Source organism: Bombina bombina, chromosome 9 (assembly GCF_027579735.1).
Source record: "Bombina bombina isolate aBomBom1 chromosome 9, aBomBom1.pri, whole genome shotgun sequence".
Taxonomy (NCBI): Eukaryota; Metazoa; Chordata; class Amphibia; order Anura; family Bombinatoridae; genus Bombina; species Bombina bombina.
Window position 1 is genome coordinate 85942272 of NC_069507.1, and position 26042 is coordinate 85968313.

A 26042-nucleotide genomic window follows, 5' to 3' on the forward strand; every position below is an offset into this window, starting at 1 on the left:
ATATTGATGCCCAGCAGTCGTGTGGCTCAGAAAAGGGGACAATTAAAAATTTAGATATTGGTCTATATTTACTAAAAGAAAAATACTTGATTGAAGAGTGGATAAGAGGGGGAATGATGATCAATGGAAATCAATTAAAAATTGCAATTGCTTTACTTAAAGTGAAAGTCAAACCTATCGTTTTACAAACGCTAGGATTGACTATTGAAACAAATAAAGGGGACTTTCATAAATGAAGTAGAAGATGTAGAAAGCTCCTTTATTTGTTTTAATCAATCGCTGTTCTTAGCTGCTACAACAGCCCTCGGCTTTCACCTCTTAGCCAATAGCCGTGCGGTAAATCCGTCTTGGCACCCATGGGAGACGGATTTACAGCAAAAAACAATTGGGTATAGTATCCCTTTATCTTTGCTCTCTGAGCTGGAGTGGACTGTAACGTTTTGCGTTTGTATATACAGGTCACCCTCGTTTTACAACGGTTCAACTTACACCGTTTCAGAATAACAACCTTTTTTTCCAGTCATGTGACTGCTATTGAAAAGCATTGAGAAGCAGTGCATTTATTAAAATAGCCAGTAGGTGGAGCTGTCCGCTTGTGTTGCAGCAAAGCCAAGCAAGCTGAAATTAATCAGTTTAACCAGACCTGAGCTATCGAGCAGATTTCAAAGGAACAAGATCTTCCTGTCTATAAATCAGTCCAGATTGGAAAGCATAGAAAGAACTGTTTGCAGAAAAATGCAAGTGTAGTCTGTGTTGTGTGATTATTTTATTAGGTTTATAATGCTGTTTAACAAATGTTTTTGTTCATTTAACTTAGTTTAATTATATATTCTGTGTTGTGTGATTATTTTCTTAGGTTTATAATGCTGTTTAGCATTTAAAGTCTTCATTTCAAAGCTTTAAAAATAATGCATTAGGTGTTACTTATGACAATTTTGAGAGGGGCCTGGAACCTAACTCCCTCACTTCCCATTGACTTACATTATAAACTGGGTTTCAATTTACAACCATTCCTTCTGGAACCTAACCCCGGCGTAAACTGAGGGCTACATGTATGTATATATATATAAATTATTTTTTTTGTATCAATTTCCTTTTAAATACCTATCCAAGTTCTGGATGTGAAGGACAGGCACATATATTGTAATAGTATTCTCAAAAAAGAGATATATATATATATATATATATATACACACACACATATATACATACATAAACATATATTTAATGGCACACCCCACTCCCACCAACTTTAACCCCAAAAAACTGCCTAGTGCAGAAATTTTACTAAAAAAATAACGATGCTGCCATCTTTAATTTTTTTAATAAACTGCACTAGACTGTATTTTGGGGCCATTTGGGGCAGATTTATAAAATTAAATAAATAGAGATACAATCTCTGGTTAATTTTATAAGCGCTAACTGATACCTCAAGCTTGCAGTAGCAATAACCAGCCACTTGTAATAGCTGGTTGATTATTGCACTCCGGCAAACGGGCTAATTTGTCCGTTTGCAGGAGCACAATAATTTAGCGCTCCACTTTTAATATAGCCCTTAGGAAGGTGTCTGGCGCACTATATGGCAACAAACAGTTCTTCCATCTAGTTTCTTTTGCAAATGGACAACATTCTTACAAATCTTCTGCCATATAGTGCTCCGGACATGTACACACTCTTGAGCTTACGCCCCTACAAAAGATACCAAGAGATCAAATAAAATTTGATAATAGAAGTATATTAGAGCATGTGATTTTAAACAACTTTCTAACTGAATCATGAAAAAGAAATGTTGGGTCCCTTTAAAGTAGTTTTATACACAGCTGTAGGATCTGTGTACTGAGATTTGTTTAATTGCTGGTATTTTAAATTCATGATATGCAATGGGCTCATCTTGATAGTTATATTTTTTTATGGCCTAATTAATAAAATGAAATAATTTCCTTACATCATAAACTGCTGGGAGCTTGGTGGAGATGGTGCAGACTCAGGGTCTAAATTAAATCTCTGGCTCTGGCTAAAGATGGAGCATCTTGGTGACAGAAGTGGGTTATCCCCATCAGTAATATGGAACAACAGCCGACTAGTCCCAATGCTGCGCGGATCTTCAGGAACATGATCGGCTTCAGTTTGGGAGTCTCGATGAGTAGGTTCTGAAGAGGAAAAGAAAATAAATATACATACATGAATACAAAATTATTTTTATCACTCACTAATATTGCTATTAAAGGGAACTTAAAATACAACTTTTTTCTTTTATGATTCTAATAGAGCATGCAATTTTAAACAACTTTCTAATTTACTTCTATTATTACATTTTCTTCCTTCTCTTGGTATCTTTTGCTGAAAATAAGGGACATAAACTCAGGAGACAGCCCGTTTCTGGAGCACTATATGGCAGCAGTTTTGCAAGATTGTTATCCATTTGCAAGAGCACTAGATGGCAGCACTATTTCCTACCATGTAGTGCTCCAGATGCCTACCTAGGTATCTCTACAACAAAGAATACCAAAGTAATTTTTATAATCATCATTTGCTGAAAATAAACTGACACATATTGCATAACTGTTGCTGTAGGTCCTTGTCAATCACACTTACTGCATCCACTGAAAAGAAATATAAGAAAGTAATGCAAATACAAAATATTCCTTTCCTTTTGATTATGAGAAGGGAAAATAACATAAAAAATGCTCCCTAAATCAAGAAATAATAAAAAAGGTTATATTTCAAGGACCACTAAACATATTGTAAACTACATGATTTTGAACCTTCATATCTGAATTGAAAACTGTCGATTTATTTTGTCAAATGAGTATATTATTGTATGTTTGTTCATTTCACTGATTTCCCTGTCCCCAGAACAAAAGAATCCTTGCTAACCAATCACAAACTAATATTCAGATATAGTACAAACTCTGTTTGCACATGTGCAGTTGAGAGAATGGGGAAGCCTTCTCTTATTAGTTACTATTGCAAAGAATTATTCTCCTATCATGATTGTTGATGCAATACCGATAATCCACCCTTTACAAACATGTGACTTCTGAAAATCTTGTAGGGAGGGGTGAAGTAAACACAGGGCCGGCCTTTGGGTGTGGCATCGAGGCGGCCGCGCTTAGGGGGCCCCGCACGCCAGTGCAATAAAAAAATATATATATTAAAAAAATTGGCGCAAAGTACAGTGTCAGCAGTGGCCAGTGGAGGAGGGGAGTGGCGAGCCATGACGGTCGGGTGGGAGGAGGATGAGCAGGCAGGGTGTCGCACTTGGTCGTCCCATCATGAATCATGGTAAGCAGCTGGGGCATCATTTTATTGCAGGGGAGATTCATTTTATTGCAGGGGGCATCCTTTTATTGCAGGGGAGATGGGGCATTATTTTATTGCTGAGGGCATATTTTTATTGCAGGGGGCATCATTTTATTTCAGGGGGACTGACTGGGCATCATTTATTGCAGTGGGACTGGGGCATCATTTTACTGCAGGGGGGCTGGGGGCTTCATTTTATTGTTGGGTACATCATTTATTGCAGGGGGGCTTGGGGCATCATTTTTGTTCGGGGCATCATTTTATTACAGGGGGCATCATTTTATTACAGGGGGACTGTGCATCATTTTGTTGCTGGGGGCATCATTGCAGTGGGGCTGGGGGAATCATTTATTGCTGGGGGCATCATATTTTTGTTGGGGGCATCATTTTATTGCAGGGGAGATGGGGCATCATTTTTTTGCAGTGGGGCTGAGGCATCATTTTATTGCTGTGTGGCTGGGGCATCATTTTATTGCAGTGGGGGCTGGGGGCTTCATTTTATTTCTGGGGGCACCATTTATTTTATTTATTGCGTGTGTGGACTGTGTGTGTGTGTGTGGTGTGTGGGGGCTGTGTGGTGAGTGGGGGCATATGTGGGGGCTCTGTGGTGCATGTGGGGGCTCTGTGGTGCGTGTGTGTGTGGGCTGTGTATGTGTCTGAGACAGTGTTTGGATTGGATGTATGTGTATATAAGTATCTTTGTGTGTATTATATCTGTGTGTTTGTGTGGTACAGTGCATTGCCCCATTTCTTTTAAGCATTTTTTGTTCTAGGTAGAGGCCCCTGGCTGTCAATCTGCCTAGGGAACTGCACTGGCATCTCTGTAATGTTCTTGTTATCATAAGAAAACACATAAAAATGAAGCCCAGTTCAACTCAACTGTTCCTAATTGTCAGCATAATTCATCATTTTATACATAAACAGTTGTTCAAATAGTACAAATGGTATATTGCAATATATACAATGTTATAGTGCTCCACATTAGTGGATTTATGTTTTTTATATATATAAAATGTTGTGCATTACCTTAAATTATTATTATTTTTTCCATTTTAAAAGCTGTGGGGCGGGGTTGGGGGCGAGATTGGGCGGGAAGAAAGGGGGACCCCATTTTGTCATCCTGCCTTGGGCCCCCGCAATGGCTAGGGCCGTCCCCGAGTAAACAAAAGCTTACATAAATTGCCTAAAAGTATTAACCCAAACGTCCTTGGGAGAAAGTAAAACAAGGACTTATTTTAGATTTATTTTACAACAAAAGGCAGCAAAATAAATAAATGAATGTATATTGCAATAATGAAACATTGTATACGTTGTTGAAATGTCAAGTTTAATGGTCCTTTAAAAACAAAATAAATGTTGGTTTTTTTTTATTTGTTCTAATCCCACCCTACGTTCCTAATAACAGCACTGAGTATGGGAGCATTCGTCAATAAGAGCTGTATACAAACCTTTGGTCTGTGGTTATGTGCAATGAGTGGGAGAACTCATGAATGATGTAATTTGCAATGAATGCTTTCGAAAGCCAAAGCAAGGAGCACAATGCCATTAACTCCTGAGAATTCCTTGTACTTTAGTTCAACAGCCAGGAGAAGTGGAAAGGGAGATCATCTCTTAACAGGAGCACCCTAACATTTCTACATGGATTTCCATTTTTATTGGACAAGTGTCCCATTACATTTTAATCACGCTTATAATAATGATAAAAGCCTCAAAATAAAATAAGATCATAATCACATTTTAGTTTGAAAAATACATAAGAAATGAGTTACTATTAATTCAGTTAATTGTATATACTGCTCAATTGTAAAAAATCTTGTGTATAACTAATCTTTTTGATAACAAATGACTGTTTTACAACGCGCAAAATCTCTTGGAGATGTTGTTTCGGCAGCACTGATTCAAGAGAAACAAAAGCCAAAACAGCATTTTATTTAAAAATAAAGAGTGTGTGTGTATGTATGTGTATATGTGTATATGTGTATATATATATATATATATATATATATATATATATATATATATATATATATATATATATATATATATATATACACACACACACATATATATATTTACCCATGCAAAACTGTTAAATACATAGTTAAAGTCAGCTACAGAGATGAAATGCCTTACTTGGTCCTAGCCCTTTAAAGGGTGAGATCAGTCAGAATTAAACGTTCATAATTCAGATAAATAACTTTCCAGTGTACTTCTATTAACTTCTTTGCTTTGTACTTTTCTATACTTTGATGGAAAGCATACCTAGGTAGGCACAGGAGCAGCAAAGCACTACTGGGAGCTAGCTGTTGTCTGTACATATATGCCTTGTCATTGGCTCACTTGAGGTGTCCAGCCAGCTCCCAATAGTGCGTTGCTGATCTTGCTCTCTTTATTTAAAAAGCAGGAATGTAAAGCTAAGGAGCCGGCCTATTTTTGGTTCAGGACCCTGGATAGCACTTGCTGATTGGTGGGTACATTTAGCCACCAATCAGCAAGCACAATCCAGGTGCTGAACCAAAAATGGGCTGGCTCCTTATCTTAGTTTCCTGCTTTTTCAAATAAAGATAGAAAGAGAATAAAAAATAATTTATAATAAGAGTAAATTAGAAAGGACTTCCGGTAGGCGGAGGAAGTGAGCAGACGCATCTCACAGGAGCTCCGTACTTCGGAGCGAAAAACAGAATTTATGTTTACCTGATAAATTTCTTTCTCCAACGGTGTGTCCGGTCCACGGCGTCATCCTTACTTGTGGGATATTCTCTTCCCCAACAGGAAATGGCAAAGAGCCCAGCAAAGCTGGTCACATGATCCCTCCTAGGCTCCGCCTACCCCAGTCATTCGACCGACGTTAAGGAGGAATAATAGCATAGGAGAAACCATATGGTACCGTGGTGACTGTAGTTAAAGAAAATAAATTATCAGACCTGATTAAAAAACCAGGGCGGGCCGTGGACCGGACACACCGTTGGAGAAAGAAATTTATCAGGTAAACATAAATTCTGTTTTCTCCAACATAGGTGTGTCCGGTCCACGGCGTCATCCTTACTTGTGGGAACCAATACCAAAGCTTTAGGACACGGATGAAGGGAGGGAGCAAATCAGGTCACCTAAATGGAAGGCACCACGGCTTGCAAAACCTTTCTCCCAAAAAAAAAAAAAACTCTAAGCCATCTCCGTGGAGATGTTGCCTGTACAACGGCAAAGAGAATGACTGGGGTAGGCGGAGCCTAGGAGGGATCATGTGACCAGCTTTGCTGGGCTCTTTGCCATTTCCTGTTGGGGAAGAGAATATCCCACAAGTAAGGATGACGCCGTGGACCGGACACACCTATGTTGGAGAAAACGGGATTAAATAGTTATAAAATCCCTGCTCAGCCCCACACGACCGACTTGCCGGGTTACCGCAACTCTCGCCGGCTTTCCTTTAAAGTGTGCAGGACCTCCAACCTTTGTCTTGGCTGCCGGAAAGTACAGAGCGCATAGCGCAACGGGCCTAGAGACACCATCTTGAGTGGACATTTGCTAAGATATACTACACCCGGAGGAGATATCTGAGCCTCTAAATCCCCACGCATCAGGAGAAGAGAAGGGAAACCGCAATCAGCTGAAGAGTTGACCCTGCATCACGCTTTGGTTAGAGCGGTGGAATCTGCAAAACAGCTGCGTCTGGCAGGGGTGAGTTGTAGGGAGCTTGGTGCAGAGGGTGCATCAGTGATTAATCCACGGCTACCAAAAGTACACCGCTTATACATAGGGGCCTGCCGGTGCACAAAGGTTTCTCCACTTAGGCATCACTTGTCTGCACCCCAAAGAGAACTATGTGTTAGGGGCTGATGCCATACTGAGTGCAGTGGTAGGATTCAGGAACCTGTTGGGGTGTGAATTAGAAAAGGTCTTGAGACGGCCATCTAACTGCCAAGCCCCAAGTGTTTGCACGCTAAGAAGAATTAAATGGGGATCAATGTATTAACATACCAATATTTGTGACAAGCTGTGCACCCATGGAGTGAGTTTTAATAGCGGCCTAGATACGCACACCACCACATGGCTTAACACATCGCTGCCACCCAAGTGCTAGCGGAAAAGGGAGGAAGAAATAAGAGAAATAACAAACAAAACCTATTGTATACCCTCCACTTGCATATCTATCTATGAGAGTGGATAAATATTTTCAGAGACTCTCTCCTACAGTTACAACCAAAATGAGCAAAAAAGCAAAATCTGCGGAAAGGCGGCACAAACACACTGCTGATATACATGCAGAGTCAAGCCAGACCACAGAACCTCCTAGTATCCAGTCAGGAGAACATTTTTTTGCTACTGCAAGAGTTGAAATCTTTTTTCTTACCAAAAATGGACTCACTGCAGACTGGAGTTGACACTTTGACCAGTGAGGTGCGACAGTTCTCCACTCGTCTTGGCGAGGCAAAAAAATCGCATATCAGAAGTGGAGGATAGACAGACATCCACTGACCCCTCATTGAGACAACTCCGCAAAGAGAACCAACACCTACAAGATCGTATTGACGATTTAGAGAACAGAAGCAGACGCAATAACCTGAGTATAGTAGTACCGGAGACAATGAAAGGGAAAGACTTGCTGGAATTTACTGCCCTGACCTTCCCTAGACTGCTAGGCCTTTCTCCAGATATATTGCCTATTGATGTGGAGAGAGCCCACTGTGTGGGGCCGGAACGCACCCTGGAGCATGCTAAAATGAAACCACGACAAGTAATCCTCAAATGTTTAAATTTTCAAGAAAAACTCAAAATTCTCAGAGCTTACAGAGCACATAAAGAGGTGATGTATGAGGGTTCTAGGCTGCTCCTCTTTTAGGATTACTCAGCTGAAGTTTCCAAGCAAAGAAAAGAATTTGCACCTTTTTGTTCCCGCCTGCATGAGCAGGGTCGCCAGGTGGCACTTTTGTTCCCTGCCAAGCTTCGACTTCAAACCACATCAGGAGTAAAGATCTTCCACTCCCCCAAAGCTTTGCAACTTTACCTGGCCACGGAGGAGAGAGTGGCTGATACCTGAGATTCTATTGTCATCACTCAGGGAATAATTACCTCATAACATGGCCTTTAAATGGCTAGGAAAATCTTGCAAAATGAGCCTTGTTGTTCTTTTTTCCTTTTCATCTCTCCCCCTCAACTTTTTGGTTGGGGGCCTACGCCAGAGATGGATGGGAGATGCCCGCTCCATCGGTATGGAAATGGTGGACTCAATGACATTGCAGAATGTGTCCTATTCGCACGTGAGATTACTCAAATTGTTTATTATAAATGTTATACTGCTAGTTATTTGTTATATATATATACATACTAGGAAAGGGAGGGCACTCTCAGGATTTATATACATCAGTTAGTTTATTGTTTATAACAACGTTAGAAAGTCATAAGGATAGGTCGACGTTTCGGCTTACATAGAAGCCTTCATCAAGACAGATGAACAACTCACAACGGCGACTTGCAGCCGCACACAACACCACCAGCAAAACACGTGAGATTACTCAAATTGTTTATTATAAAATGTTATACTGCTAGTTATTTGTCGTTATATATATATATATATATATATATATATATATATATATTGTTGTTTAGGTGGCTAATAGTGCTAACATTTCTTGGGATTGCTCTCGGGACCCGAGAAGCGGCTGGAGCCCTTTTTTCTTACAGGTTCCTGTCGCACTATTGTGCCCTTAGTGATCCGTTCCCTGGGACCGAGAGCAAACTAATGGTGGGGGGTACCGTTTTAAATGGGAATACTGTACTTCAATCTTATACTGTGTTAAGTAGCTGGGTCGCTGTTTATAAATCATTCTGGAAAGGTAATGTTAACTGCCTACGCTCTGAGAAATCTATGTGGAAACTCAGTGACTTTACAAGATGTATCTTATTTACACGTGAGATCATTCAAACTGTTTTCTATAAATGTTTTAATGCTGGCAATTATTTGATTTATGCGTATGTCTTGCTGTTCATGTGGATAAGTGTGCTCACATCTCTCAGGGTTGCTCACGGGACCCGAGAAGCAGCTGGAATTTTTTTTTCAGACCGGTCCTCGCCGCACGATTGTGCTTACCGAGACCCATGCCCTGGGACTGAGAGCAAACTAATGGTGGGGGGGGGGGAAGGGATTTTAATTAAGATTGCTATACTCCATGTTCACTCTGTGTTACATAGTTTGACTGCTGTTTATGTATTGCTTAGGAAAAATAATGCCAATCACCTATGTGCTGAGAACCTCATGTGGAGGAGTTATGCAAACCTGATATATTGTTTACAGAGGAATTATGTCTGTGGTCCCCCTCTCTCTCCACGCCTCTCCTTTTGGAGGACCCTTGTTTTTGTTTTGCCTTATAATGTTATGGGATAATGGCACTTAAAATCCATACATGGAATGTGGGGGGGTATTAACTCACCCATAAAGCATAAGTAAATTCTGAAATACTTACGTAGATTGAATTCAGATGTGGCGTTCTTACAGGAGACGCACTTGGGAGATGAGGAACATAGAAAGCTGAAGAGTGACTTGGTGGGGGAGATAGCCTACCTTTCCTATACCTCCTATAGTAGAGGCCTGACAATACTATTTGGCAAGCGCATACAGGTAGAGATACACAACACTGTGGCAGATCCAGAGAGTAGGTTTTTGATACTACAGGTCTCCATAGACATTGTTGTTAGGTACACATTATGCAACATTTATGCACCAAATGTCAAAGACCTTTCCTATTGGGAAACCCTAGCACAAAATCTAACCCCCTTTACAGGCTCTAAACTAATATTAGGGGGAGACTTTAACCTAGCCCCACAGACTCTTTTGGATAGAACATGGGTGCAGGACGTTCCAAGAGAGAAAATATTACGCAACTACAAGGGGAGGTTTGAGGGGAAGGTGTTTGGCTTGTTATCTGAGACTTTGGCTGTGTGTGATATATGGCGTAGAAGACACCCTGAGGACAGGGATTATACCTGCTTGTCAAAACCCAATTTCTCACATCGACCTTTTCATGGTAGCTGATTCTTTAATACTGCATGTCACTTCTGAGACCATTCATGATATTGTGATCTCTGATCATGCGCCGGTTGAAATAACCTTAGGCAGTGCCCACTTGCGTCCAACTAGAAACGTGTTGCGCTTCCCATCTTATCTACTTGCATCCAACCCATTCCGTAAATACCTCACACATGCCTGGAATGACTATTGCACGGATAATGCCGCGCATATGGATGACCCAATACTGTTCTGGGAGGCGGCCAAGGCGGTTCTCACAGGGCATGTAATATCGTATGTGGCCGATCTTAAAAGGAAGACCCTTTATAAGCATAATTCTTTACAGCACACCCTGGGCCAAGCCTACTTGGCTTATTGTTCTCATACGACACGTGCTTTATATGATACATATGTCCTGGCAAAGGCTGAGTTAGAGGCGTTTGAGAGGCAGAAGGCTGCTGCTGGCCTACTCAAATCCGCAAGTAAATTCTATCGTTTTGGTAGTAAATCGGGTAGTCTCTTGGCCACTTTGGTGAGGGCTCAATCCACCAAAAAACATATTACAGCACTTAGGTGCGGAAGACGTACCTATAAAACATCTGCGGAAATAGCTGAATGCCTGACGCAGTATTTTTCTCATCTATACTCACGGCAGCAACCGGCTGATCCGGATGCCCATAGAAGGTTCTGGGACTCTCTCGAACTGCCGCAGCTGACAAACGACCAAAGAGACAACCTAAATGCTCCCATGACCACCGAAGAGATTCGATTTACTATCGAATCCATGTCATTGGGGAAGGTACCGGGTCCAGACTGCCTCCCTGTGGAGTTTTACAGACTTCTGTCGCCGCAGATAGCCCCCACTCTTTGCAGAGTCTACAATGCCTTATTCCTTGGAGACGCAATGCCTTCAAGATCGTTTCTCTTGGCCCATGTCACCCTGATTCCCAAACCTGGGAAAGATCACACCCTACCTGAATCATATCGCCCTATATTCCTCCTAAATATCGACTACAAAATTCTCATGAAAATTGTTGCTAATAGGCTAAAAAAATTACTCCCCTTTTTGGCTCACCCGGATCAGACCGGATTTGTATTTGGAAGATCTTCAGTGGTTAATATACGGAAGGTCCTGCATGCGGTCACACACTATTGGTCACGGCCGCGGGAAACGCAGCTCAAAACGGAGCAAGAGGCCTTCCTGCTATCCTTGGATGCAGAGAAGGCCTTTGATATAGTAGAATGGCCACATCTTTTCCATACTCTCGAGCAGTTCCGGTTTGAGGGGCCGTTTGTGGATCTTTTGGGTAAATTATACTCTTCGTCTTCTGCCAGCATTCTGGTCAATGGTCTCTTGTCCCCATCTTTCGCACTCCAAAGAGGCACCCGTCAGGGATGTCCTCTATCCCCTTACTATTTGATTTGATACTAGAACCCCTGGCCCGCCGGCTAAAATATTTTTCCCGGGAATGTCATTTAACAGTCGGACAGTCCATATGGCACTGTACGCAGACGTCATGATGCTGTTTGTCGTTAACCCCACACTACACATTCCTAAAATTATAGAAACATTGACCAACTTTGGAGACTTCTCGGGTTATCGGATCAATATGCACAAATCCGAAATATTATGTCTCACGGAACATGGGCATAGTGATTCCCACTTTCCTTTTGCTGTACAACCTCATACTCTAACTTATCTGGGAATCGAGATTCATCGAAACACACACAAGATTTATGAGCTTAACATCATGAAGAGGTGTGGTCAGCTGCGATCCCAGTTGAAGACATGTGCAAATCTCCCTCTGGGTTTATCGGGCCGGATTAACTTGGTGAAGATAGCTATCTTGCCTGGGCTGCTATACCCGTTACTGATGTTACCCTTTCTCCTTACTAAATCAGATCTCTCCCTTACTAATAAAGCAATACAGACGTTCATCTGGAAGGGTAAAAAGACACATATTGCTGCCAACAAACTACAGCAGCCGTATTTAAGGGGAGGTCTTGCTCTGCCCAATCTACGCTTTTATAACTGGGCAGCCTTGATAAGATTTGCCCTGGACTGGCAATTGGCTACGTCACATTTTACAGCCCTGCCTCTGGAGGAGGCGGTGGTGGCGCCTCGCTCTTTGGCCTATCTTCTATATGTCCCCTTCCGCGATCTCCCTGTGGAAATTAAAAATAACCCAATGTATAGAGATGAGTTTAGGGCTTGGTGGCGGTCTCTTCGATATCTGGGTAGAAACAGTCTGTCTCCTAAGTTTATTCCGCTGGTTGGTAATAGCGACTTTCCGGCTGGTAGTGATACAGCCCCATTTCATGCCTGGAAGATGGCTGGTGCCGATTCGGTAGGGGTAATTATCGACCCATTGTTACACACGGTCAAAACATTCCAGGACCTAAAAAATAAATTTGAGCTTCCTAACTCCCACTTCTATGCTTATCTTCAAGTTAGGCATTATATAAACACACTGATCGCCAGAGACGCAAGTTTCTGGGAACTTTCTCCTTGGGCAATTGCTCAAACTGCCTTTAAGTTGGGACGCTTCTCCCTATCCCCAATTTATCAAAAAATTCTAGTTAGGTTCAAGGGTGATGACCTGGCTGGAATTACCCTGGAAGATATTACTGACAGCCTAATTAAAACCAAAAGGGCCAGCCTGGCCGTGCCTCACAGGGAGATGCAGATCAGATTGCTTCATGGCGACTATCACACCGGCTCGTCTCACACACTGGAACCCCTCATGCCCAAATAAGTGTGTTAAATGCTGTATGCCCAAGCCTACGCTTAGCCATTATTTCTATGATTGCCCGTATATTAAGAGATTCTGGTGTCAGTTGGGGTATTGGGTAAAGGTCACGCTCAAACTAGATGTAGTCTTCAAACCTAACAACATTTTTCTATTTAAATGGGAGGGGCAGAGAAGCATCATACACCCTCTATTGACCCTTTGCACGCTACTAGATCGTCACTGTATCCATGCCCTCTGGATCTCTACCAAAACACCTACATTAACGCAATTCAAACATAGTCTGCTTAAACAGCTATATATTGAACAACTAGACACTAAGTTAGATGCCAACAGGAGAATCAAACCATTTCTATATAAGTGGCAAAATTACATAAATATGCTTCCACATGCAGTACAGCAGCAGGTACTGGGCCCCTTTTTACAACATGAGATAATGCAGGAGGCCACTCTTAGAGGTGATTGGGCCGTTCCAAGTATTGAGCCTCGTAACACACACATCACAAAGTATTGACTGGGAGGAGATACTAATCGAGAAGTGAGTTTATAATCACCAGAGGGGTGTGAATGGCACTCCCCCATTTCTTGACTATTGGGTGCGGGGGGGGGGGGGAGAGAGAGAGAGAGAGAGAGAGAGAGAGAGAGAGAGAGAGAGAGAGAGAGAGAGAGAGAGAGAGAGAGGGGGTTTAAGCGGTAGTGATGGCATTCCCCGACATTTGACCATAGGTTATTACATCCTAACTTATAGAGATAAGATGTGATGCACTCTTGTATGTTATGTGTTGTTATTGTTAATTGTATTGTTATTTAGTGTTAGGTTTTATTTTGTTTTAGGTTAAATAGGTCCAACAAACAGAAAATGTGGAAAGGTTTGGAATACACTGGGTAATTGCATTGACTTGCATACTCAGCTATATGCTATACCTGTTGTTAATTTCCAACATCTAGAAATTCCTTTTCAACAAATTATCCTGGACACTCGGCGCTATATGTATACTTATGGAAACTTAATAAGTAACTTAATGCTGAGAATAATGTTATATCTATGCTATTGTACCATGTATTACCGAACAATAAAAAGAATTAAAAAAAAAAAAAGAAAAAAAAAAAAAAGAGTAAATTAGAAAGTTGCTGCTCTATCTGAACCATGAAAGAAAAAAATGTGGGTTTAGTATCCCTTTAATTAAACACGTAAAAGTTAATAATGAATAATTTTGCGTTATAGTTGCTGTTTATAATTTATTCATTAAGAAAAGTTTCTCTCTAAAATGATCCATCACAGGTTTTTTCTTAGCAATGGGATTTAAATGAACTAAAATACAGAATGTCAGAAAGAAAAAAATATTTATCCAAATTCATCTAAATAGAAAAGTAACTAACTGAAACAAGATTTAATTAGGGCTTCATGTTAAAAGGCAATAAGAAGGTAAAGATACTAACTGGGGTTATAGAAATACCATTCATATTGTGACTCATGAGACATTTCTCTGACATTATGTAGAACATTGCATGAATGTCTTGGAACTGAACATCAGATAGCAGGCAATGATATTAATTCATTTAATACAGAAGATCACAGAAATGGTATCAAACTTCAGATGCCAGTCAAACTATTCCATAAAAACTGTATTAGGCACATGGGAAGTGTGTATTAATATAGTTTGGTAACAAATCGCTCTCAGGATTTGTTAAAATAAGACAAACATTCTTTGTTTAAAAAAAAAAAAAAGGCAATATATTAAACATTTAAAGGGACAGTAAAGCCCAAAGTAAACTTTTATTATTCAGATAGGGCATGTCATTTTAAATAACTTTCCAATTTACATAAAATTAGCTTTTTTTTCTCATGGTATTTTATGTTAAAGGGATATTAAACCCACATTTTTTATTTCACGATTCAGACAGAGAATACAATTTTAAGCAACTTTCTAATTTACTCCTATTATCATTTTTTCTTCGTTCTCTTGGTATCTTTATTTGAAAAGACAAAAATTTAAGCCTAGGAGCTGGCCCATTTTGGGTTCAGCACCTTGGTTAGTGTTTGCTGATTGGTGGCTACATTGGCTACACCAATCAGCAAGCGTTACCCAGGTGTTGAACCATAAAAGAGCCGGCTCCTAGGCTTAAATAATTGCCTTTTCACTGTCTGCCTGTGAATAGTTAATAACATGTACTGTTTGTTCATGTGTGCCATATAGATGACATTGTTCTTAAATAGCTCCACTGGAGTGAGCACAATCACTAATTGCCTGAAATGCAAGTCTGTCAAAAGATCTGAGATAAGGGGACAATCTGCAGAGGCTTAGATACAAGGTAATCACAGAGATACAAATTATATTAATATAACAATGTTGGTTATGCAAAACTGGGGAATGGTAAATAAAGGGATTATCTATATTTTTAAACAATAACATTTTTGGGGTTCACTGTCCTTTTAAGAAGTCTCATCAGCAATTTTTTTTTCTCTCTCCACCCATGCAATAATCATTCTGATGCATAGAATGTGCACAACCGGCCACTGCTACTGTGTCACGTATACTGAAAATGTCAATACTGTAGTTATGGCTACTGAAAAGCTATGTAAAGAAGAGCCAGCAAAATAAACTACACTCCCAGTGAGAGGTAGGTGAGATTTTCAATTCATTTTCAATCGTTATCTCTAGTACTGTGCTAGGTAATGGGGTTTCGCAAAGGCTCATTGGGCAAAGCATGCGAGGGCTAGAGTGAAGAAGCAGAGCACTAAAAAAGATGAGATCATACGCGCTGGAAGACTTTAAGGAGATAATCTGTGCATTGTGTAAATACATGAAAAAAGCACCAACACTGCAGTTGTTCTCAATTACGACTAGAAGAGACACAAATTTAATATATGTAACACAAATTGCACAAAAATTATCCAGCAAACCCACGTCAGGAGAATAGATAATAAATGGAGGCTAACTGAAATGACTTAGTTTGGTACCTTTACTACAGAATAAATGTTTATGTGCTTTATTACTTACATCTCTCTCCTCTCTCTCTATTAGGGCTGGGCGATATGGGCAAAAGTGAAAATTGCAATTTTGGACCCCCCCCCAAAAAAAAAATGCAATCGCGATTCTCTTATAAATTACTATAACACCTTAATTTTTCAATAAAAAATGTATTTAACAATACAGAATCTTAAAGGGACACTGTACCCAAAAATTTTCTTTTGTGATTCAGATAGAGCATGCAATTTTAAGCAACTTTCTAATTTACTCCTATTATCAATTTTTATTTGTTCTCTTGCTATCTTTATATGAAAAAGAAGGCATCTAAGCTTTTTTCTTGGTTCAGAACTCTGGACAGCAGTTTTTGATTGGTGGATGAATTTATCCACCAATCAGCAAGGACAACCTAGGTTGTTCACCAAAAATGGGCCGGCATCTAAACTTACATTCTTGCATTTAAAATAAAGATACCAAGAGAATAAAGAACATTTGATAATAGGAGTAAATTAGAAAGTTACTTAAAATTGCATGCTCTATCTGAATCACGAAAGAAATTTTTTGGGTACAGTGTCCCTTTAATGTACATGTTTCTCAATGGCCAATACACTCGGAGCAAAAAATACAAACCACAAAATAGTTACAATAAAATGAGCTGCGGTTACATAGTAGCTACTAGCCAGTTCTTAGGTCTTCTGACACACAACGTTGTCATGTCTTCTTGGGCAGTCATTCTAACTGTGGTATGATTAACATATGAATTTCCCATACATCAGAAAAAATAACTCTTTCAAAAACGAAGCCTCTTCTCTAAAAGAAAGTCTTGTTGAAGGGGTTAAAAACAGTTCAGAATGTGCACCATGGAAAATAGATCAGACAGTAGAGTAAAAGTGCACAAATAGATCAGACAGTAGAGTAAAAGTGCACTTGTACTTCACTGTCTGAGCTATTTTCTGTGGTGCACTTTCTGAACTGTTTTTAAACCCTCATCAAGACTTTCTTTTAGAGAAGAGGCTTCATTTTTTCTATGTAAACAGACTTTATTTTACCTGTGCAGGCAGCTGTGACTGCTGCCATCAAAGCTGAGACAAACTGGCAAATTCCTCCATAGCGCAGCACCTGCATAGCCTCTCTACTCCCCCCACACCCTCTTTTCCCTACAGAAGCCCCAGCCCTCCTGTACATCATAGGTGATAGTTTTTAAATTGCGGTTTTAAATTGCATATGCAATAAATTGTGCAGCCCTAATTATATATATATATATATACACACACATACACACACACACACACATATACATACATACATATACACACACACACACACACACCATTGTCGGGCTCCTAAAAGTGTGCCTGGCTCCAAAATATTGTTCCTTTTAAACAGATTTGTCGAACAATTTTAGAGCATGTAATTTTAAGACTAGCGATCCTGCATCACAAAGGGCTAAACACATAGTAGAAGTATCCCTCTGGACCCACAGAGCACTGTTAGTACTGAGCAGAAACTGCCGTTGACCCAATCAGCAGCACTGGCCACACAAACCAGCTGTGTTGGATCAGTTTCCGTTTGGGACCTGTAGTGCTCTGCAGTTCCCAAGCTGTACCTCTATTATATGTTTAACCCCTTTGCAAAGGTTAAACACATAGAGGTACAGGGTTGATAGTCATTAAAGGGACAATGAACCCAATTTTTTTTCCTTTTGTGATTCAGATAGAGCATGCAATTTTAAGCAACTTTATAATTTACTCCAATTATCAAATTTTCTTCATTCTCTTGATATCTTTATTTTAAATGCAAGAATGTAAGTTTAGATGCCGGTCCATTTTTGGTGAACAACCTGGGTTGTTCTTGCTGATTGGTGGATAAAATCATCCACCAATAAAAAATGCTGTCCAGAGTTCTGAACGCAAAAAAAAAGCTTAGATGTATTCTTTTTCAAATAAAACAAAATGTATGCTTACCTGATAAATTTCTATCTTTTGCGATGTACTGAGTCAACGGTTTCATCCTTACATCGCAAAAGATATTTGGACGATGTAAAGTGTTTTCAGCTTTCACTCTTCACCCAGTTTACATACTTCCCCATTCCATTTTACAATTGCACAAATATTTTTTAGGTTTATAAAATTCATACTCTCTCTTTTTTTCCCATTTATCATACAGCAGCTTGGTCAATTTTAGTAAAAAATTAGAGTCTCAGAGTATGTCTGGAGCACTACATAGCTCCCCCCTTAACTCCACCCCCCAGTCATTCGACCGAAGGCCAAGGAAGAAAAAGGAGAAACTATAAAGGTGAAGAGGTGACTGAAGTTTTCAATAAAAAATACTATCTGTCTTGAATAGATAGGGCGGGCCGTGGACTCGGTACATCGCAAAAGAAAGAAATTTATCAGGCAAGCATACATTTTGTTTTCATTTGCAAGATGTACCGAGTCCACGGTTTCATCCTTACTTGTGGGATACCAATACCAAAGCTTTAGGACACGGATGAAGGGAGGGACAAGACAGGAACCTAAACGGAAGACACCACTGCTTGCAAAACCTTTCTCCCAAAAATAACCTCCGAAGAAGCAAAAGTATCAAATTTGTAAAATTTGGAAAAGGTATGAAGCGAAGACCAAGTCTCAGCCTTACAAATCTGTTCAACAGAAGCATCATTTTTAAAAGCCCATGTGGAAGCCACCGCTCTAGTGGAGTGAGCTTTAATTCTTTCAGGAGGCTGCTGTCCAGCAGTCTCATAAGCCAAACGGATGATGCTTTTCAGCCAAAAGGAAAGAGAGGTAGCCGTAGCCTTTTGACCTCTACGCTTTCCAGAATAGAACACAAAGAAGATGTTTGACGAAAATCTTTGGTGTCCTGCAAATAAAACTTCAAAGCACGAACCACGTCCAAGTTGTGCAACAGACGTTCCTTCTTAGAAGAAGGATTAGGACACAGAGAAGGAACAACAATTTCCTGATTGATCTTCCTGTTAGTAACAACCTTAGGGAGGAACCCAGGTTTGGTACGCAAAACTACCTTATCAGCATGGAAAACAAGATAAGGCGAGTCACATTGTAATGCAGATAGTTCAGAAACTCTTCGAGCTGAAGAGATAGCAACTAGAAACAGAACTTTCCAAGATAGAAGCTTAATATCTATGGAATGCATGGGTTCAAACGGAACCCCCTGAAGAACTTTAAGAACTAAATTTAGACTCCATGGCGGAGCAACAGGTTTAAACACAGGCTTGATTCTAACTAAAGCCTGACAGAAAGCCCGAACGTCTGGGACGTCTGCCAGATGCTTGTGCAATAGAATAGACAAAGCAGATATCTGTCCTTTTAAGGAACTAGTTGACAATCCTTTCTCCAATCCCTCTTGAAGAAAGGACAAAATCCTAAGAATCCTGATCTTACTCCATGAGTAACCTTTGGATTTGCACCAAAAAAGATATTTACGCCATATCTTATGATAGATTTTCCTGGTGACAGGTTTTCGAGCCTGAATCCGGGTATCTATGACCGACTCAGAGAAACCCCGCTTTGATAAAATCAAGCGTTCAATCTCCAAGCAGTCAGTTGCAGAGAAAACAGAATTTATGTTTACCTGATAAATTACTTTCTCCAACGGTGTGTCCGGTCCACGGCGTCATCCTTACTTGTGGGATATTCTCTTCCCCAACAGGAAATGGCAAAGAGCCCAGCAAAGCTGGTCACATGATCCCTCCTAGGCTCCGCCTTCCCCAGTCATTCGACCGACGTAAAGGAGGAATATTTGCATAGGAGAAACCATATGATACCGTGGTGACTGTAGTTAAAGAAAATAAATTATCAGACCTGATTAAAAAAACCAGGGCGGGCCGTGGACCGGACACACCGTTGGAGAAAGTAATTTATCAGGTAAACATAAATTCTGTTTTCTCCAACATAGGTGTGTCCGGTCCACGGCGTCATCCTTACTTGTGGGAACCAATACCAAAGCTTTAGGACACGGATGAAGGGAGGGAGCAAATCAGGTCACCTAGATGGAAGGCACCACGGCTTGCAAAACCTTTCTCCCAAAAATAGCCTCAGAAGAAGCAAAAGTATCAAACTTGTAAAATTTAGTAAAAGTGTGCAGTGAAGACCAAGTCGCTGCCTTACATATCTGATCAACAGAAGCCTCGTTCTTGAAGGCCCATGTGGAAGCCACAGCCCTAGTGGAATGAGCTGTGATTCTTTCAGGAGGCTGCCGTCCGGCAGTCTCGTAAACCAATCTGATGATGCTTTTAATCCAAAAAGAGAGAGAGGTAGAAGTTGCTTTTTGACCTCTCCTTTTACCAGAATAAACAACAAACAAGGAAGATGTTTGTCTAAAATCCTTTGTAGCATCTAAATAGAATTTTAGAGCACGAACAACATCCAAATTGTGCAACAAACGTTCCTTCTTTGAAACTGGATTCGGACACAAAGAAGGCACGACTATCTCCTGGTTAATGTTTTTGTTAGAAACAACTTTCGGAAGAAAACCAGGTTTAGTACGTAAAACTACCTTATCTGCATGGAACACCAGATAAGGAGGAGAACACTGCAGAGCAGATAATTCTGAAACTCTTCTAGCAGAAGAAATTGCAACCAAAAACAAAACTTTCCAAGATAATAACTTAATATCAACGGAATGTAAGGGTTCAAACGGAGCCCCCTGAAGAACTGAAAGAACTAAATTGAGACTCCAAGGAGGAGTCAAAGGTTTGTAAACAGGCTTGATTCTAACCAGAGCCTGAACAAAGGCTTGAACATCTGGCACAGCTGCCAGCTTTTTGTGAAGTAACACAGACAAGGCAGAAATCTGTCCCTTCAAGGAACTTGCAGATAATCCTTTCTCCAAACCTTCTTGAAGAAAGGATAGAATCTTAGGAATTTTTACCTTGTCCCAAGGGAATCCTTTAGATTCACACCAACAGATATATTTTTTCCATATTTTGTGGTAAATTCTTCTAGTTACAGGCTTTCTGGCCTGAACAAGAGTATCAATGACAGAATCTGAGAACCCTCGCTTTGATAAGATCAAGCGTTCAATCTCCAAGCAGTCAGTTGGAGTGAGACCAGATTCGGATGTTCGAACGGACCTTGAACAAGAAGGTCTCGTCTCAAAGGTAGCTTCCATGGTGGAGCCGATGACATATTCACCAGGTCTGCATACCAAGTCCTGCGTGGCCACGCAGGAGCTATCAAGATCACCGATGCCCTCTCCTGATTGATCCTGGCTACCAGCCTGGGGATGAGAGGAAACGGCGGGAATACATAAGCTAGTTTGAAGGTCCAAGGTGCTACTAGTGCATCTACTAGAGTCGCCTTGGGATCCCTGGATCTGGACCCGTAGCAAGGAACCTTGAAGTTCTGACGAGAGGCCATCAGATCCATGTCTGGAATGCCCCACAATTGAGTAATTTGGGCAAAGATTTCCGGATGGAGTTCCCACTCCCCCGGATGAAATGTCTGACGACTCAGAAAATCCGCTTCCCAATTTTCCACTCCTGGGATGTGGATTGCAGACAAGTGGCAGGAGTGAGTCTCCGCCCATTGAATGATTTTGGTCACTTCTTCCATCGCCAGGGAACTCCTTGTTCCCCCCTGATGGTTGATGTACGCAACAGTCGTCATGTTGTCTGATTGAAACCGTATGAACTTGGCCTTTGCTAGCTGAGGCCAAGCCTTGAGAGCATTGAATATCGCTCTCAGTTCCAGAATATTTATCGGGAGAAGAGATTCTTCCCGAGACCAAAGACCCTGAGCTTTCAGGGGTCCCCAGACCGCGCCCCAGCCCACCAGACTGGCGTCGGTCGTGACAATGACCCACTCTGGTCTGCGGAAGCTCATCCCCTGTGACAGGTTGTCCAGGGACAGCCACCAACGGAGTGAATCTCTGGTCCTCTGATCTACTTGTATCGTCGGAGACAAGTCTGTATAGTCCCCATTCCACTGACTGAGCATGCACAGTTGTAATGGTCTTAGATGAATTCGCGCAAAAGGAACTATGTCCATTGCCGCTACCATCAAACCTATTACTTCCATGCACTGCGCTATGGAAGGAAGAGGAACAGAATGAAGTATTTGACAAGAGTTTAGAAGTTTTGATTTTCTGGCCTCTGTCAGAAAAATCCTCATTTCTAAGGAGTCTATTATTGTTCCCAAGAAGGGAACCCTTGTTGACGGAGATAGAGAACTTTTTTCTACGTTCACTTTCCACCCGTGAGATCTGAGAAAGGCCAGGACAATGTCCGTGTGAGCCTTTGCTTGAGGAAGGGACGACGCTTGAATCAGAATGTCGTCCAAGTAAGGTACTACTGCAATGCCCCTTGGTCTTAGCACCGCTAGAAGGGACCCTAGTACCTTTGTGAAAATTCTTGGAGCAGTGGCTAATCCGAACGGAAGTGCCACAAACTGGTAATGCTTGTCCAGGAATGCGAACCTTAGGAACCGATGATGTTCCTTGTGGATAGGAATATGTAGATACGCATCCTTTAAATCCACCGTGGTCATGAATTGACCTTCCTGGATGGAAGGAAGAATTGTTCGAATGGTTTCCATTTTGAACGATGGAACCTTGAGAAACTTGTTTAGGATCTTGAGATCTAAGATTGGTCTGAATGTTCCCTCTTTTTTGGGAACTACGAACAGATTGGAGTAGAACCCCATCCCTTGTTCTCCTAATGGAACAGGATGAATCACTCCCATTTTTAACAGGTCTTCTACACAATGTAAGAATGCCTGTTTTTTTATGTGGTCTGAAGACAATTGAGACCTGTGGAACCTCCCCCTTGGGGGAGGCCCCTTGAATTCCAGAAGATAACCTTGGGAGACTATTTCTAGCGCCCAAGGATCCAGAACATCTCTTGCCCAAGCCTGAGCGAAGAGAGAGAGTCTGCCCCCCACCAGATCCGGTCCCGGATCGGGGGCCAACATCTCATGCTGTCTTGGTAGCAGTGGCAGGTTTCTTGGCCTGCTTTCCTTTGTTCCAGCCTTGCATTGGTCTCCAGGCTGGCTTGGCTTGAGAAGTATTACCCTCTTGCTTAGAGGACGTAGCACTTGGGGCTGGTCCGTTTCTGCGAAAGGGACGAAAATTAGGTTTATTTTTGGCCTTGAAAGACCTATCCTGAGGAAGGGCGTGGCCCTTGCCCCCAGTGATATCAGAGATAATCTCTTTCAAGTCAGGGCCAAACAGCGTTTTCCCCTTGAAAGGAATGTTAAGCAATTTGTTCTTGGAAGACGCATCCGCTGACCAAGATTTTAGCCAAAGCGCTCTGCGCGCCACAATAGCAAAACCAGAATTTTTCGCCGCTAACCTAGCCAATTGCAAAGTGGCGTCTAGGGTGAAAGAATTAGCCAATTTGAGAGCATGAATTCTGTCCATGATCTCCTCATAAGAAGAAGAATTATTATTGAGCGCCTTTTCTAGTTCATCGAACCAGAAACACGCTGCTGTAGTGACAGGAACAATGCATGAAATTGGTTGTAGAAGGTAACCTTGCTGAACAAACATCTTTTTAAGCAAACCTTCTAATTTTTTATCCATAGGATCTTTGAAAGCACAACTATCTTCTATAGGTATAGTGGTGCGTTTGTTTAGAGTAGAAACCGCCCCCTCGACCTTGGGGACTGTCTGCCATAAGTCCTTTCTGGGGTCGACCATAGGAAACAATTTTTTAAATATGGGGGGGGGGGGACGAAAGGTATACCGGGCCTTTCCCATTCTTTATTTACAATGTCCGCCACCCGCTTGGGTATAGGAAAAGCTTCGGGGGGCCCCGGGACCTCTAGGAACTTGTCCATTTTACATAGTTTCTCTGGAATGACCAAATTCTCACAATCATCCAGAGTAGATAACACCTCCTTAAGCAGAGCGCGGAGATGTTCCAATTTAAATTTAAATGTAATCACATCAGGTTCAGCATGTTGAGAAATTTTCCCTGAATCTGAAATTTCTCCCTCAGACAAAACCTCCCTGGCCCCCTCAGACTGGTGTAGGGGCACTTCAGAACCAATATCATCAGCGTCCTCATGCTCTTCAGTATTTTCTAAAACAGAGCAGTCGCGCTTTCGCTGATAAGTGGGCATTTTGGCTAAAATGTTTTTGATAGAATTATCCATTACAGCCGTTAATTGTTGCATAGTAAGGAGTATTGGCGCACTAGATGTACTAGGGGCCTCCTGTGTGGGCAAGACTGGTGTAGACGAAGGAGGGGATGATGCAGTACCATGCTTACTCCCCTCACTTGAGGAATCATCTTGGGCATCATTTTCTCTAAATTTTGTGTCACATAAATCACATCTATTTAAATGAGAAGGAACCTTGGCTTCCCCACATTCAGAACACAGTCTATCTGGTAGTTCAGACATGTTAAACAGGCATAAACTTGATAACAAAGTACAAAAAACGTTTTAAAATAAACCGTTACTGTCACTTTAAATTTTAAAATGAACACACTTTATTACTGCAATTGTGAAAAAGTATGAGGGAATTGTTCAAAATTCACCAAAATTTCACCACAGTGTCTTAAAGCCTTAAAAGTATTGCACCCCAAATTTGGAAGCTTTAACCCTTAAAATAACGGAACCGGAGCCGTTTTTATATTTAACCCCTTTACAGTCCCTGGTATCTGCTTTGCTGAGACCCAACCAAGCCCAAAGGGGAATACGATACCAAAATGACGCCTTCAGAAAGTCTTTTCTATGTATCAGAGCTCCTCACACATGCATCTGCATGTCATGCTTCCCAAAAACAAGTGCGCAATAGAGGCGCGAAAATGAGACTCTGCCTATGATTAGGGAAAGCCCCTAGAGAATAAGGTGTCCAATACAGTGCCTGCCGGTTATTTTACATAATTCCCAAGATTAAAATAATTCCTCAAGGCTATGGAGTATAAAATATGCTTATATATAAATCGATTTAGCCCAGAAAATGTCTACAGTCTTAAAAGCCCTTGTGAAGCCCTTTTTTTCTTTCTGTAATAAAAATGGCTTACCGGATCCCATAGGGAAAATGACAGCTTCCAGCATTACATCGTCTTGTTAGAATGTGTCATACCTCAAGCAGCAAAAGTCTGCTCACTGTTCCCCCAACTGAAGTTAATTCCTCTCAACAGTCCTGTGTGGAAACAGCCATCGATTTTAGTAACGGTTGCTAAAATCATTTTCCTCTTACAAACAGAAATCTTCATCTCTTTTCTGTTTCAGAGTAAATAGTACATACCAGCACTATTTTAAAATAACAAACTCTTGATTGAATAATAAAAACTACAGTTAAACACTAAAAAACTCTAAGCCATCTCCGTGGAGATGTTGCCTGTACAACGGCAAAGAGAATGACTGGGGAAGGCGGAGCCTAGGAGGGATCATGTGACCAGCTTTGCTGGGCTCTTTGCCATTTCCTGTTGGGGAAGAGAATATCCCACAAGTAAGGATGACGCCGTGGACCGGACACACCTATGTTGGAGAAATTAGATTTGGATGCTTGAACGGACCTTGAATCAAAAGGTCCTGCCTCAGTGGCAGAGACCATGGTGGCAGAGATGACATGTCCACCAGGTCTGCATACCAAGTCCTGCATGGCCACGCAGGTGCTATCAAAATCACCGAAGCTCTCTCCTGTTTGATTCTGGCAATCAGACGCGGAAGTAGAGGGAATGGTGGAAACACATAAGCCAGGTTGAAAGACCAGGGTACTGCTAGAGCATCTATCAGTACTGCCTGAGGATCCCTTGACCTGGACCCGTAACGAGGAAGTTTGGCGTTCTGACGAGGCGCCATCAGATACAATTCTGGTGTACCCCATAACTGAACCAGTTGATCAAACACCTCCGGATGAAGTTCCCACTCCCCCGGATGAAAAGTCTGACGCCTCCCAGAGTGAGTCTCTGCCCATCGGATTATCCTGGAAACTTCTATCATCGCTAAGGAACTTCTTGTTCCCCCCTGATGATTGATATAAGCTACAGTTGTGATGTTGTCCGACAAATCTGATGAATCTGGCCGAAGACAGCTGAGGCCACGCCTG

At 41.3% G+C, this 26042-nt stretch overlaps 1 protein-coding gene across 2 annotated transcripts in view; it reads right to left on the bottom strand.

Annotated features, from left to right (window-relative positions):
• FAM13C (family with sequence similarity 13 member C) overlaps positions 1 to 26042 on the bottom strand; it is a 564754-nt gene that overhangs the window by 178511 nt on the left and 360201 nt on the right. For both annotated transcript variants that reach the window (XM_053692240.1, XM_053692239.1), the window contains exon 7: positions 1946 to 2150. In XM_053692240.1, the coding sequence (XP_053548215.1) occupies positions 1946 to 2150 (205 nt within the window). The remainder of the gene's footprint in view (positions 1 to 1945; positions 2151 to 26042) is intronic.